We start from the raw sequence: 16,255 nt of genomic DNA on the forward strand, positions 1-16,255 counted from the left end.
CCAAGAACGTGAACAACAAGTGCAATGTGTTTTATCACACGCTTCATCAGGCGATCGACACCTACTTTCCACAGCAATGAGGTCACCAACACCAGCAAGATAAGCATGGATAACGCCGTTCATAAAGCCTCTCATACAAACTCCAGCTTGCCCCCAGCTTGCCTACAAACTCCAGCTTGCCTTCCACCTTAGTGGAAAATGTCCACGATGGAGATATTATCGCAATAAGGTCATACGTGAAATGAAGGCAGCAAAGTGAAAGTACTAAACTTTCAAGGTAAAACATTTAAAAAGTTCAAACCCAGCAGCATGGTATCGCGAGATTCGTGTAATGACAGCTGGTAACAGCAACTCTCATCGCAATATTGCAGTTGAGAATATCGAGCAATCAGATCACCAAGCTATTTCTGATGCAATATGTTCTTACTTTGCATCCGTTGCAGGAGATTTACAACCGCTGAATCCTTATTTGCTCCCAGTGTATTTGCCATCTCTCCCAATCTGTCAAGTCCAGCCATGGGAGGTCTATCGAGAACTTGGGCAAAATCGAATCCCACAAACGAAGCTGTCCTGACAACATCTCTGACAGACGTATCTGGTAGTTCTCTTATATGAACGATCTGAACATCTCCCGGACATAGGTAATGCGTCATACAAGCAACAGACAGACAGTTCCAGCGCAATGGAAAAGGGCATATGTTGTTCCTCTTCCAAAATCGTTACTTGGCATCATCGACAACTTGCGCCCATTTGCTCGAACTGCCCATTCCTCAAAAATTGCAGAACACTTCATAGCACAGCGAACGATGAATTGAAGCAGAACCTTGACCCCAAACAGGTTGGAAACATTAAAGGTGTATGAACTTCACAATGCCTGATTTACATTCTGCACACACCTCAAGAACATGCAGAAACACAAGGATCAATTTCATCGCTTATGCTCCCAGACTTTTCTAAAGCTTTCGATCACATCATTGTTATTTCAAAACTCCTACTAATGGGAGTCGATTCATCTCTTGCTTCTTTGATAAATGACTTTATTTCAAATCGTGAAGTGTGTCAAGTACGCTGACAAGGTTTCTGAGTGGACACGCCGCAACAACTCCAGAGTTCTCCAGATAACAAAGTTGGGACCTCTTGTATTTATGGCCATGATCAATAACGTTGGCCACAACGAAATTACCACTTGATAACCATTCATTGTTTCAAATATGTTGTTGATCTTACATTTATTGAAAAGCACAACAATCAATCTGAATCTGGTATGCCAGCTGTTCTTGAACAACGTGATAACTGGTCTGTAGAGAAGGGAATGTGCCTTAATCCCAAAAAGTGTGTGATTGTTGACATTGTTTCACTCAAAACCCCAAAAAGTGTGCGATTCTTGACATCTGTTTCGCTAAAAACAAACTACACCCTTCCAACCTGTCATTGAATGTTGTTGTAATCCAAAATTGTAATATCATCAAATTGCTGGCTATCTTCACCCAGGCAGATTTGAAATGGGATGCACATGCCAGTTCCATTGTTAAAAGAGCAAACAGTCGTTTACACATGATTCGGAAGTTAAAATACCACTCCCTTCCAAGCAATGATCTTGTAACCATTTTTACATCTTTTGTCCGCTCCATATTGGAATACGGGGCTCCTGTGTGGTCGAGCGGCATCACAAAGAAGCAGTGTAAAGTGATTGAATTTGTTCAGAAAAGGGCTTGTAGACTTATTCTTGGCCCAAACAACCATATTTACTTGGATGTTTTACGAGATTATGGTCTGGAGTCACTTGAGAAGAGACGTGAGCAACTCTGATGTTTCGCGAAATTGCTTCCAAATTCCAAACTTCACCACTTGTTACCTGCAGACAGATCTCACAGTGGCTATTTGCTCCGAAACTCAAAACAACAGGCACCGCGGCTTGTAAGAAGTTCCATTGTGGAAATCTGTACATACACACATGCATAAAGTACATCAAACGACAACACCAAAGGTTTTCCTTGAAACATGCCTTTGTTCGTCGATCAATGTACTTTCTACTTTGTGAAGAACCACCTTTAGAGGCCATGAAGGAAATAAATTAAATAGACTATAGCAGAAGGAGGGAGCAAGGTTACGTTCTTTTAATTTTATCTTTAATTTGATTTATTTTGCCTTTTTGCCTTTAAAGTGTGAGGAAGTTTTATTATCGTGTCTTGACTTATCCTGCTCAGGTTTGGTTTTAGATAGCGCTTCTGAGATTAGTAGCTCAAGCACCAATCGGCTCGTTAATTAATAGCAGTGAGACGCTCAGCGTTGGTTCACTCAGCCAATTAGTAGCTGCTCCGCAGCCGCAGTCACGGTTCCCCATCTGCTTCATTCAGCTCACATGTGCGGTAAACCGACACTGGGCGCAAACATTCGGCCAGAGGTGAGGGGGTTGTCAATGGCGTCCTTGGTCTTTTTATCTGCACTCGTCGGGTTCAGTTATCTAACCCACGATCGTCACAGTGGTGAGGCGTGGGACTTGGAGTACTCCGCAGAGGACCGTAACAATATATTTCATAAATAAAAGTTAGTTAACTAATTCAGGCCCCGATTCACAGTGTTTGCACAAACAACAAAGCAGGACTACCCTCAATGGGAGAAAGCACTCATGACAGTGTGCAAAGACAGTAATGCAACTACAAGTGCAATGATGGTGGCTATTTCGCAGCCAAAATACAACCTTAGTACAAGAAAAAAAGATTATAAAATGTGACTATTGTCAACGCCAATTAGATTTCATCATGTTTCACAAACAATATCAGATGTGATCTGTTCTTTCGATGGAGGTGAGCTTCAGGGAATGCTGTGTTGATTATTCTACTATAAATGGACGAGGTGTGTGTGTGTGTGTGTGTGTGTGTGTGCATTTGCGCGAGCGTGAGGCATACTATTTGTCTATTAAATATGTATGTCCATCAATTAATTATGTACTATTGAAATGTACCTTTTCACCCTTTCTACTGATGAGACCCCTTCAGCTTTTGAATACCCTTTAAGACCCAAAAGACCCTGAAGACCATAAATATCCAGCTGACCCAAACGAACCTACAACAACAACAGGTATTTTAAGGCCATTTTCCCTGCAAGAGCGGGGGTTAGCCTTGCGGTCCCCATCACAATCTTCTACCCAAAAGAACCTGAGGACCCCAAATACCCCGAGGACCCCAAATACCCCGCGGACCCTAAATACCCCAAAGACCCAGATGATGCAAAAGACCCATAAGACCCTGAGGACCCAAACTACCAAGAAGACCCAAAAGTCCCGGAGGACTCAAAAGACTCTGCAGCCCCATGATTTCCTGGGTTGATTTGGCTAATTAACTACAAAGAACCCAGAATAATTCCCATGTTTTAAGCGCACACCATGTTAAGGTGGATATAGCAGCTTAATAGGTCCTTCTGCAGAATGGCATTCCAATTACAAAATAAACAACAAAAATAATGATAACATTGTAACAAAGCATATATTCATTAATACTAATAATATTAACAACAATATTAATAGTTGTATAATTTGGCAATAATAATAACGAATGTATAATCCCTTCCCCCACTCTGTGGCCCAAGTACATCTGGCTCAAGCAGTACAGCAGGCACGTGTGCTACAAGCCCGTGAAGACCAATGAAAATTTGGTCCAATGGGCCCACTAGTAAATAAAAAGGGTCATAATGAGAAATGTGATCTGTTTAAGGAAATAACCGTGGAAGGAATGCCATACAAGGAAATGACCCATGGAAGGAATTTAGAATTTTCACCAGGACACTGGCACAAAGGCATCTTCTTGAACGTTTCCATGATATTCATCATCGAGTAAAAGAAAGCAAGACAGCCACAGCGGGGTGGCATCATGCAGCACTCCCGAGTGCACAGCACCAAATAGGTTAGAGTGCAATAAGATTCCCATGATAATTTCCCATGCAACGTGAGAAGGTCAGGGCCACCACACAGCATGAGCCACCATGATTGGTACAAATACACAAAATAATTTTGCAAAAGTGCATAACCTTGCGATGAACAGAAACTGAAGGCAGTTTGGGGAAAAAAAACCCCACGAGATAATGATCAAGATGACATACGTCACAACTTAAAATAAAAAGGGATTGTCATTTAAGGAACAAAAATATAAATTTGCAATTTTGAATATCATCTTTGGTTGTGAAAGCAATTAAGTCTAAATTGAAAACAAAAGCTCAAGAAACACAAAACACTCAAGCTTTGCAAAAGCGAACCTAATGTAATGAAATAATTGTAATAAACTTGTATATAAAATTGTAACAACAAAAATGTAATAATTGACCAACCAGAGGCATGCGGACAGTGTGTGCCGTCATTGAAGCAGCCCGCTGGCCTGTCGGCCAAAGATGTGAGGAAAGCATCCATCTGCTTCAGGGAGAGAGAGTTGTGCAACGTCTCCAGAGGGCAGATTGATGGCACCATGGAGTAACTCTCGAACCCTGTACCACACAAAGTTCCTGGTCAGTGCCTGATGGATGGAGTGTGCCTAGCGTTGCGACCCACATCACCATCCAGCAAAATGGGGGGTGCAGTGCTATGTCAGGTCAGGTCGCTTAGCTGGTCGACAAACACTACATGTCCACATCACAAAACAGCATGCTGCAGTGAGGATTTCAAGAGTAAAACCTGGAGATTAGTAACAAGGACATGCTGATTCTGAGCTCGTGTGTGCATTACAATCTTAACACTGCATGCTCATAAGCACCGGGAGCCACAAAACACCTTAAACGGCCTCACTGTAAGCAGCAACATCCAGAGACGTGCTGACTATGAGTGCATTGGCCTGGTTGGCATGGCAGGAGTGTACTTGCCATTGCAGAAGAGTACATAACAAAGATGGAAGCCAGCATATGGATGGGATATGCAAGTTGAGCAGTGAAAATGGATAAGGAGCAAGGCCAAAGTTTTCCCCTCATACTTTGAAGATGCTAAAAATGGTTAGTAGAAAATGGTAGGGAAGGGAGGGGAATAGTGATTGAAAGAACTGGTTGATGGCCTCGATGGTGTAAAGAAGCCTCCAGGCAATCAGTCTTTGATTCAACAATTGTGCGTTTCCACTGCCACCTGTCTGCCTACACCTGCAGATGAGAGGCATACCTGTGGAAAAGCCCTGGGTGCCGTGCCAGAAAAATTTCATTACCCTGGGTGCCGTGCCAAACATCATTTTTTCATTACTTATCTCAAACGTGATTCCGGCTTCTGAACACATAGCACCTCCTTGCTAAGGAACCCAGGGCATAAAAATGAAAACAGCACCTGTGATTTCACGGCTATCATAGTGTGATTACGTGTTTAGTGCGAAGAGCCTCTGGTGGCAATTAGCACAAGGGCCTAATGAGCTGCTTTGCCTGGATGAAAAATAAATTCCATGAACACGTCAACATAGTAAAGCAGGCAAACAGGGAGAGAGAGAGAGGATAAAAAAAGCTCGTGGCTGGTACAATGTCACCGCAAGACCGCGTACGTACTCCAGTGGACACTCGGAACCATTAAAGCTTCGTTTTCGATCCCATCATGGCAGTTTTGAGCAAGTCAAAGATAATGGTTGATTTTTTTTTTTTCAGAGCAGAAGCTCCCAGGTTGGGAAGTTACTCAACCATCATGGATGTATGCAGGCCTCAATTTTTGCTTTTCGGGTTCATGTCGGATAAAAATTCCGTGCTGTCGCAGCACACACCACTTTCGGTAAAAAGACTGACGTGCTCATGATGCCATCAGCCCATGGGTTCGGCAACTGCTGCCCTGGTATCCTAGTCAAGCCAAAAAGCTGAAACATGCCAAAAATGGTCAAGCTGAGAGATCTCAGAAGATAATTGTTTAAAAGAGATAAACCTGACATAGCCTTGTATTGATGTGGAAGGTACGGCAGAGTTAACGCAAACTCACATCAAATGATGCAGTTACACCCAGGAAAAAAACCACCTTTAGAGGCCATTTTTCCCCGCAAAGCGGGGGTTGGCCTTTTTCGGGACCATGGTTGTTGTTGTTTTTCGGTCCCCTTTTTGAAGCAATGTTTTACGGCCGGATGCCCTTCCTGACGCCAACCCTTTTTGCCGCCTTTTAACGACAAGCAGGGAATTACCAGTGAACTGGTACTCAATTAGCCGACCTCGAAAGGATGACAGGCTGAGTCAACCCCCCTGGCGTTAATTCAGCGATCTACTGGGATTCGAACCCAGGATCCTAGGATCCTAAGCCGGCACCCTAGCCGCTACACCAACACCAGGGTTTTAGCATGTGAGGAAGTTGCAGTTACAGCCAGGAAGTTGCAGCAAAATTGACAAACAAGTGTAAACCCTCACATGCTAAAATAAAGCAAGCTGGCTAGAAGTAGTCACTATCCGACAACAAACTCATAGATGCAGACATTATAATCACAACAATTAGCCACAAGCACAACTGGACTAAAAGCCAGAGCAAAGGGCCAAGGATTATAAAGCAAACTGTTCACTCAGGGGACAGGCAAAAGGAGCATTTGGTTGGGTCATGACCGAAACACATGGCAGCCATGTTAGGCCTCCAACTTAACTTGGGAAGCAAAAAGAAAAGAAAACGTGACTCATACAAGTTGAGAAAAAGTAATGAACAAGAAGATGATGAGAAAGCGATCCATTGTTTTTTCTATGCTAAAAAACATGAGCATTTCACTAAATAAAAATATATTAACTGCCCGGTCACTTTATTATGACCTACATTTAATATTGAATTGTCTATGTGGACTCCCTAATCAAACCTTGCCATGAGTTATACTGTAGTGAAGATGTGCTGGAAGATACAACGAGGAATGTGAATAAATTCGGTAACATTTCACATGGCCAGTGCAGGCAACATGGCAGAGGATTATGATGAAGAATGTGCCATTCAAGTTCATCCTAAATATGCTCCACTCAAATTAGAGGGAATGTGGTGCTTGCTGTTTCCATTTACAATTCAATGAGCAAAGTTAAATGCTTCTGGAAACGAATCAAGTCACTTAATGCAAGCGCTTTACAGCAACGCACGACTTGCATTTCCTCATCTTTGTGCAACACCAATTGTTTACGCGCTGTAGACCTTTCTGTTATTGACCGTTTCTAAAATTCTGTTTTTCTATCAGTGCTACAGACTTGTACCAGCCTGTTGTGGCATCCGTTCAATTTGCATCTCCTATCACAACCCTATCTCCTGTTTTTAGAACTTTATATTCCCTCATTTCTTGCAAGCTATTTGCAATTGTGTTGCTCCTGCTGCTTTATTATAATGCTTTTGGGACCACATGATCAACCAAATTCGAAACCATTGTTAAGGGCAATGCCACATCCAGTATAGTAGGCTGAGCTCATTAAGTGAGCAGGTAGTGCATGTAGGGCTACATTGCAATTGTTCTCAGCTGCGTTGTTACCAATGGCTATTTCAAAAACCTATTGCGACAGTTTAAGGAAAGGCTTTAGGTTAGCTATCCGTGCAGAAAACAAACTCCATGATCTCTGTTTGTTCATTTTCTTTTCGGGTCATTTGGGTTGCAGTTATGTGGCCAATATAAACAGACCCAGACAGTTCGGAAGTGTCAGTGAAGAATACAAGGCACTTGATAAATAGGATCATTAAATGTAAAAGCCAAAGCAAATAAATAAACAAGAAGATGTCATGCAGAGCACGATACTTACAAAATCCACCCTCTCCCAAAAAAAGTTTTCCATTCATCAAGCAAATTGTCCATTTCATCAAGATTAAAATTGATGATCATGATCAAAGCTCGGATCAATAGGATGAAAAGTGTGGAGACTTTTCAGATGAAAATTGATGACTTTAGATGTTTAACCGAGTTGACCTTTGGACCTCAAAAATAGTTGGTTTCCCAATTCAGTAAGGCACTATGCAGAGGCTGTTAAATTTTTCAAGTCAATCGGATGAAAATTGATGGTTTTTCAGATGAGAATTGATGATTTTGGAAATTTGACCTTGCGTTGACCTTTGACCGTTTGACCTCAAAAATAGTTGGTTTCATGATTTAGTGACAATATACAAATGCAGTTCAATTTTCAAGTTGATCGGATGAAAAATAGCGATTTTAGAAATTTGACCTCCAGATGACCTTTGACCTCAAAATCAATAGGCTTCTCAATTGTGACGACCTCCACAACTTGGTGAAGTTTCATGACAATCGGTTTAGATTTGTGAGCTGTCGGCCAGTGACAAACAAACAGACAAACAGACAGAATAACAAACGCAACCGACCAATATAATTGAAGAATCTTAAATTTTGCAATTAATAGATAAATAATAATAATAATAATAATTCATTTATTTTGTATAGCGCTTTTCCAGAAGCCCAAAGGCGCTTTGACAGAGTGGCAAACATAATGCATAACAATACATGAAAACAACAATTGCAAAAAGACAAGAATCAATAGGGAAATATTTAAAGCAAAAGGAGGGAGAAGGAGAAGAGATAGTCAGGGGTTAAATGCTGTGGGTTGAATGTTGAATGCAGTGTTGAACAGGTGGGTCTTTAGTGATGTTTTGAATGTGGTGAGTGAGGAGGAGTCTCTGATGGTGTGAGGTAGTGAGTTCCAGAGGGTGGGAGCAGCGATGGAGAAGGCCCTGTCCCCCCAGGATCTGAATTTGGTCCGGATGGAGGGGGTCAGGAGGTTGGTACCAGCAGAGCGGAGGTTGCGGGTCGGAGTGTGTCTGGAGAGGAGGTCAGCCAGGTAGGATGGGGCCAGGTTATGGAGGGCTTTGTATGTCAAGAGGAGGATTTTGTACTGGATTCTCTGGGGGATGGGGAGCCAGTGAAGCTTGTAAAGGACGGGGGTGATGTGGTCACGGGTCCGGGAATGGGTGAGTAGACGGGCAGCGGAGTTCTGAATGTATTGGAGTTTATTGGTGATTTTTGAGGGTGAACCATAGAGGAGGCTATTGCAGTAGTCCAGACGGGAGGTGATGAAGGCGTGGATGAGGGTTTCTGCAGCCGTGGAGGAGAGGGATGAGCGGAGACGGGCAATGTTTTTCAGGTGAAAGAAGGCTGACTTTGTGATCTGTTTAGTGTATTTGTCGAAGGAAAGGGTTTGGTCAAAGATGACGCCAAGATTCCGGATGTGAGGGGAGGTGGATACTGGGATACCGTCGATGTTGAGGGCAAAGTTATGGGTGGATTTTGTGAGCGTTTTTGGGCCAATGATGATTATTTCAGATTTATCACAGTTAAGCTTGAGGAAGTTGATTTGAAGCCAGGATTTTATTTCAGTGATGCAGTTTGTCAGGATAGAGTGGGTGTCGGTGGAGACGGACTTGGTGGAGATGCAAAGCTGGATGTCATCGGCAAAGCAGTGGAATTGGAGACCATGACGGCGGATTAAGTGACCGAGCGGGGACAGGTAAAGGATGAAGAGGAGGGGGCCAAGAACTGAACCTTGGGGGACACCTTGGGGGAGGGGAGCAGTGGGGGATTTGCAGTTATTGATGGAGATGAACTGGCATCTGTCAGAGAGGTATGATTTAATCCAAGAGAGGGCAGTGCCGGTAACGTTAAAGGTGGATTCAAGTCGGGTGAGGAGGATAGTGTGATCGATGGTGTCAAAGGCAGCGCTGAGGTCGAGGAGGACGAGAATGTTGAGGTTGCCAGCGTCAGAGGAGAGGAGAAGGTCGTTGGTGATTTTGAGGAGAGCAGTTTCAGTACTGTGGTTGGAGCGGAATCCGGATTGGAATGTTTCATACAGGTTATTGGCAGAGAGATGATGTTTGAGTTGAGTGGCTACAGCGCGTTCCAAAACTTTTGACAGAAAGGGTAGGTTGGAGATGGGTCTGAAGTTGTTTAGGGTGTCAGGGTTTAGACCAGGTTTTTTTAGAATGGGGGTAACAGCAGCAATTTTGAGGGAAGGTGCGACGATGCCTGTAGACAGGGAGGAGTTTATTGTTGCAATGATAAGTGGAGAGAGAGCAGGGAGGGAGGCTTTGACAAAGCTGGAGGGGATGGGGTCAAGAGTGCAGGTGGCAGTTTTCATTCCTATGAGGAGTTCAGAGAGGTCAGTAGGGGAGATTGGGGAGAACCGAGACAGGGGATGGCAGGACAAGGGGGGGCAGGTGGTTGGAGGGGGAGCGGGTGCGGCGGTGGTCAAGCTGTTGTAGATGTTGTCAATTTTGCGTTGGAAGAAAGAGAGGAAGGAGATGCAGTTGTCTACTGTGAATGACTGGGTGGTGGTGTTCAGGGGGCGGAGGAGTTTGTTTATTGTCGAGAAGAGTGCTTTTGGGTTTCCGGAGCCAGAGTGGATAATTTGAGAGTAGTAGGCAGAGCGGGCGCGGGAGAGGGTATCTTTGTAGTGTTGTATGTGGTCCTTGTAGGCTTGGGAGTGAACTGTGAGACCCGTTTTATTGCGGAGTCTTTCAAGTTGGCGAGCACGAGTTTTCATCAGGTGGAGTTCAGGGGTAAACCAGGGAGAAGAATGGGTGAAAGAAACTGTTTTGGTTTTTACAGGTGCAAGCTGGTCAAGGCAGGAGGAGAGAGTGTGGTTGTAGTAGTCAGTGAGGTCGGAAGGAGTGTGGAGGTCAATGAAGGGAGAAGTGGACATTTTTTCAGAGAGGGTGGATGAGAATGAGGTAGGTGAAAGAGCGTTTAGCTTACGGAAGTTGATTGTGCGATAATGCCTTGGTGTTGGGGCGGGGATGTTGATGGTCAGAGTGATGGCTAAGTGGTCAGAGAGGGTGAGGTCGGAGCCATAGAGATGGTGCAAACTTAATCCAGTGGAGCAGACAAGGTCCAAAATGTGACCACGGATATGGGTAGGAAAGTCGACATGTTGAGTGAGGTTAAAGCAGGTGAGTAAATCAGTGAAGTCAGTGGTTATTGTGGAGTCAGTGGAGTCCATGTGGATATTGAAATCACCAAGGAGGAGGATTGAGGGGGAGAGGGAACATAGCTGGGTCAGAAAGTAGGAGAAGTCAGACAGGAATGATGGGTGTGGTTTGGGAGGGCGGTAGACGACAGCCATGACTGACTGCGTGTGACCAGAGAGTTTTAAAGCCAGGTGTTCAAATGATGGAGCAGATGAGATGGAGATGAGGTTGGTCTTGATGTCTTGACGGTGGATAACGGCAATTCCACCACCTCGGCCCTCCGAGCGTGGTTTATTGACGTAGGAATATCCATTGGGTGTGGTGAGGTTAAGTGTGTAGTAGTCCAGAGGTTGTTGCCAGGTTTCGGTGAGACAGAGAAAGTCCAGTTTGTTATCCAGGATGTATTCGTTCAGGATGAGGCATTTGTTGTTGAGGGACCGGGTGTTGAACAGGGTGAGCTTGATGTTGTTTTGAACAGCAGGGATGAATTCAGGTGATTTAGCCAGGGTTCGTAGGCAGGAGGTGCGATCGTGTGGGTTGCTGTGACCAGGTGCGCTGGGACGAAGAGTGAGAGTGCGCTGAGCCGACCAGAGGACGGGGATGGAGTGACCTGATTGCAAATAAACAAACTTACGACCGGAGCCACGGTGAATGTACCTGGGTCGTCGGAGGAGTCCATTTGATTTGATGGCAGAGATGCATGATGGGGTGGAGCGGGTATTGAGCAGAAGAAGCCTTGCGGCGGAGTACCTCAGAGCCATGCCAGGCAGGAGCAAAGGGACGAGTACGAGGCCAAGGTCGAGGAGGCAAAGCGGCAAACGCAGCGGCAAACGACTACAGCCGCTAATCAAGACCACAGCGGCAAACAGCCACCGCCGCAAACAACGGCCACAAACAACGGGAGCGGGCCTGAGGAAACAGTGGAGGAGCCGGGCAGGCGAAGCCAGGAGCAGAGCCGGGACCGAGCAGAGGGCAGACCCAACGGTCAAAAATCCGCCACGACCACCAGAAAAGCAAACTATGTACAATGGCCCAGTCGGAGAAGCGGCGAACAAGTAACGCCAGCGTCCTCTCCAGACCGGACCGGAAGCGGAAGTAAATAAGGAACAAGTATCAAAAAAGTTATTCAGATCTTAAAAAACACTTTCTTTTGGAATTACAGAGTTCATAGCACACCTCACCCCACACAGTCTTGAGAAAAAAAGGGCATGGGTGCTAAATGGGGTCTGTGCGTGTGAAATTTGATTTATCGTACTATTTTGTAAAAGTACTGCTTAACGGACAGGGTTTGAAAGTGCGAAAAATGTCACTTATGTTCTGCAGTGTTCAAGTATATAATTCAATTAAAGTAAAATAAGGATTTTAAAGGTTGTAGAAAAAAATTCCGGAAGTTTACCGCTGTTGATGCAGCGCCATTTACACCACCTTATTTAACACGTTAGATTAGTTTGTCATGCCGGTTGTTTGTGTATTTTATGACATCAGTAAAAACAATAAATTTCCTGTTTGTAATGATTTTGAATTTTCTTTTATTGCCAAACAGGGAGACAGAGAAAAATGATATCTCACTCCTCTCTGCACATGCACGATTGGGACAAATTCAGAGACAAAGTACTGTTAAACTACAGATGTGTTTTCCGATTTTTGATCGAAATATCCACGTTTGATCGGAATTTACAGCACGTTTGATCGAAATATCCACGTTTGATCGGAATTTACAGCACGTTTGATCGAAATTAAGTTGTTCCTCGATCATAAACCGACGTTTGTAGACAGAAAGACAAAGTTAACCAAATGCTTAACTCTGCTTTTCGCTTTGCATGCACAGGGTAACGACAGCGCTTTGCTTCGACACCTCAACAGTGTACACACACCACTGATGTTTGTGGAATCGGTTCTATATTGATCGGCTGCCACCACTCAGTTTCATTTCTGAACAAAGATGAGATGTAGGAAATGAAGAATGCAACTTCCGATGTTCCTAATAAACTCACAATCAAATATATGGCAACATAACATCTTACTTGACATGTTTTTGAGAATATGAAACTCCAAAAAGCAACCCCCCCAAAAATTTATTTTTGGCTGTGTGGACATTAATTGTCCACACAGCCAAAATAAACCATTTGAAAATAACAATCTAATTGGAAAAACAAAAGAATGACAAAGTAATGGTAATAACTAGCATGGCAGGGCCCAGAGAGACTATGAGTTTCACAAAACCCTCTCTCTCTTTCTCTCTTCCCCCCCATCTCTCTTTATCCTTTCCTTTCTGAAATAAAACTAAATAATAGCAAAGGGGAAATAAATAGGATATTAAATATCTATGAAGAATTGTAGCCATGGAGGAGAAGACTGCTATCAGCACAAAAAAAAAAAGAAAAAAAAAAAAAGCATACAGATTAACGATGAGAAAGAGGCGGACAGAGGGAAAGTGAAGGAGAGCGAAAGAGAAAGGGGAAAGAAAAAAAAAAAGCAAAGCAAAAGTAGGAAGATCCCTGCATACCCCCATAAAGGCAGGACAGGAGGTCCAAGTTGGAGATTGACCAGCGTTTGACCAACTTCTGGTGCTCGCCGCATTGTGAAAGATGCTGCAGTAGTGAGCTGTCCGCAGAAACCTGGGACAGCAGGAAGAGAAGTTCCCGGGGGATTTCTGCAGAGCGCCAAAGGCCACCAGCAGAAAAAGGGAGTGGGCAGTTGGGTTTTGCCCAGGGAATGGAAGAGAGGAAAGAATATAGTTCAACAGGGAAAGAAAATAGAGAAAAAGGCAATAGGAACTCTCCAAGGGAACAGAGGAGATTAGCACAGAATACATTGGATGAGCAACAAGGGAGAAGAGGGTAATAAATCTTAATATGGAAAAGTAGAGAAAGGAACAAGAAAAGATAGTGGAAATGACCTCAAATATTGCAACAAAACAATATGAAGACGAGAAGTGCACTCGGAAGAGCGCATTCCAAGGACCAGTTTAGGTTTTGTATCCACTGATAGGCCGGATCTGGATTCGGACATGAACCAAAATCGAATCGGCTTGTTCTCATCACCGAACTAACGCATCCACCTAGTGTTGTTATAACTCCTCCACAACCTTTTGAAACATCATGTTGTATATCGTTTTTGGCACTATTATATCAATCAATGGTGAAGATTGGGCTAGCGGCTAGGGCGCCAGCTTAGGATCCTAGGATCCTGGGTTCGAATCCCAGTCGATCGCTGAATTAACGCCAGGGGGGTTGACTCAGCCTGTCATCCTTCTGAAGTCGGCTAATTGAGTACCAGTTCACTGGTAATTCCCTGTTTGTCGTGAAAGGCGGCAAAAAGGGTTGGCGTCAGGAAGGGCATCCGGCCGTAAAACATTGCTTCAAAAAGGGGACCAAAACACAACAACAACCACGGTTCCCGAAAAAGGCCAACCCCTGCTTTGCGGGGAAAATGGCCTCTAAAGGTGTATTTTTTTTTTTTTAAATCAATGGTGAAGAATCACTTTAAAAAAAAAAAAAATTCTTGCATCCGGATCCAGATCTGGATCTTAAATAAATTGAATCGAATCGGCTTTGTCACAAACCCAGCCTGTCCACCAAGTTTTGTCTTTGTATGTCTGTGTATCGGTTTTAGCCCTATCACTCAATGGCGAAGAATCACTGAATTCTCTGATCCGGACCCGGATTTGGATCTTTACCAAAATTGAATCGAATCGTCCTCGTCACACACCCAGCCTTTCTGCCAAGTTTCATCTGAGTCCGTCCACAACGTTTTGAGATATCCTGTTCAGAAACAGACAGACATACAAAGAGACAGACAGGGATGAAAACATATCCTCCATCCATCTTCGGTGGCAGAGATAGAAATGATAATATGGAAGAAAAGAAATGACAAGTAAGGTGGAAATAGTTACACCACTCAAAACAATTAAACTCCAATGAGCAGTTTTATATTCCAGCGACACAGGATTCTCATTCTTCTTTTCCATGTATAAAATCCCCAATTATTCCCACCTTCTTATGGAGTCGAGCCAGGTTGAACGTTCTGTTCCAAGTCTTTCTCAAACTAGCTGGCCAGGCCAGACGTTTGACTCAAGGTGGCAGAAATTTAGAATTTCTTCAGTGTCAGTGAAGACTCGCCTACTCTTTCCACAAGACACCATTGCATCTTTATCAACCAATGCCCCCAACCCCCAGTGCCGACAGACGGGTCCTCTGGCTTAAAGTCTTCCCGATATATAGCGCACACAATGCCATCGCCCTGCTGCGAAATACCATGGTGGCAGTTTGCAGCTGAATTGAGATTCAAACCCAGGAGAAACAGCTCACAGTAAAGTGTGACTACCTCTCAGCCTTCTTCTACCGACTCCTCTCTGGCCTTGCCCCCCCAGCTCTCTCTGGGCTCTGTCCCCTAAATATTCCTACAGGTCACACAAGATCTGCCAGCAACCCTCTCATGGTTAAACTGCCAAAATCAAGACTCTCTGCTCACCTTCACTCCTTCATTCCTCTTTTCTCCCGCCTCAGGAACAAACTCCTTCACTCTCTTCAATCCCTCTCCTCCCTCCAGCTCTTTAAAACAGCTGTTCACCACCATCTCTTATCTTCCCCCATCCAAAACTTTGATCTGTTCTACCTCCACTAATTCATCCCAAGATGCACTTTTTTGAAATTCCAACTTCTTTCCTGGAAGTCCTTGCAGTGTCCACATGATTTATACCTTTCCCACCTCCCCCCAAGCCCTCTCCCTCCCACATTTCTCTCGATGTCCCTGCTCTCAAATGTTGTGTTTGTGTCCTTCCCCCTCTCTTCCCATCTTGTCTACCGCTCCCCTTATTTTGTGTTTTATGTGTCGTTTGACTTTCTGTGTGATTAATGTTAACTCTTCCTTGATCTTGTATCCAACAAAAAACAAACAAAAAAAAGCTAGATAAGATTCTTAATAACCTAAGATGTGCATTATTAAAGAGCTATTTCCTGAAAAGGGAAGAGGAGAAGAAGAAGGAGAAGAGGAGGAAGAAGAAGAAGTACATTGACATATAATGATGGAATTGCCCCAGTGTCTTCATGAGAATATTGGAATATTTTCCTTTCAATGTGGATCTCTTCGAGCATCTTGTTTTTTTTCAGTTTAAATATCAGCATGTTGCCTGTGTTTGTGACCTTTGCAATTGAACTTTGCATATATTAGATCACAAGACGACGTGACTGTTTCAAATAACTTAGCAATGCAAGTGAGTCGTCACTCGTCATAGATATAACGTACAAAATGCTTGGTAAAAAAATTTTTTTTTGAGCAGTGTATGAACTACACAGGTAAAACGAATATGTACACAGCTGCAGGAATTTCACTTCAAAAAACAAAACGGCATTGGAGGCTTTCCGAGCATGAGAATGAGGTTGGATTGCAGCATGGATGAGAAAA

The 16,255-nt window shown here is 43.8% G+C and overlaps 1 protein-coding gene across 11 annotated transcripts in view; it reads right to left on the reverse strand.

Annotated features, from left to right (window-relative positions):
- LOC137420630 (inositol hexakisphosphate and diphosphoinositol-pentakisphosphate kinase 2) overlaps window positions 1-16,255 on the reverse strand; it is a 196,018-nt gene that overhangs the window by 18,695 nt on the left and 161,068 nt on the right. For all 11 annotated transcript variants that reach the window (XM_078772474.1, XM_078772472.1, XM_068105857.2 and 8 more), the window contains one exon: window positions 4,324-4,476. In XM_078772474.1, the coding sequence (XP_078628600.1) occupies window positions 4,324-4,476 (153 nt within the window). The remainder of the gene's footprint in view (window positions 1-4,323; window positions 4,477-16,255) is intronic.

The sequence above is a fragment of the Myxine glutinosa genome, chromosome 2, assembly GCF_964187855.1.
Source record: "Myxine glutinosa chromosome 2, kmMyxGlut1.1, whole genome shotgun sequence".
NCBI lineage: Eukaryota > Metazoa > Chordata > Myxini > Myxiniformes > Myxinidae > Myxine > Myxine glutinosa.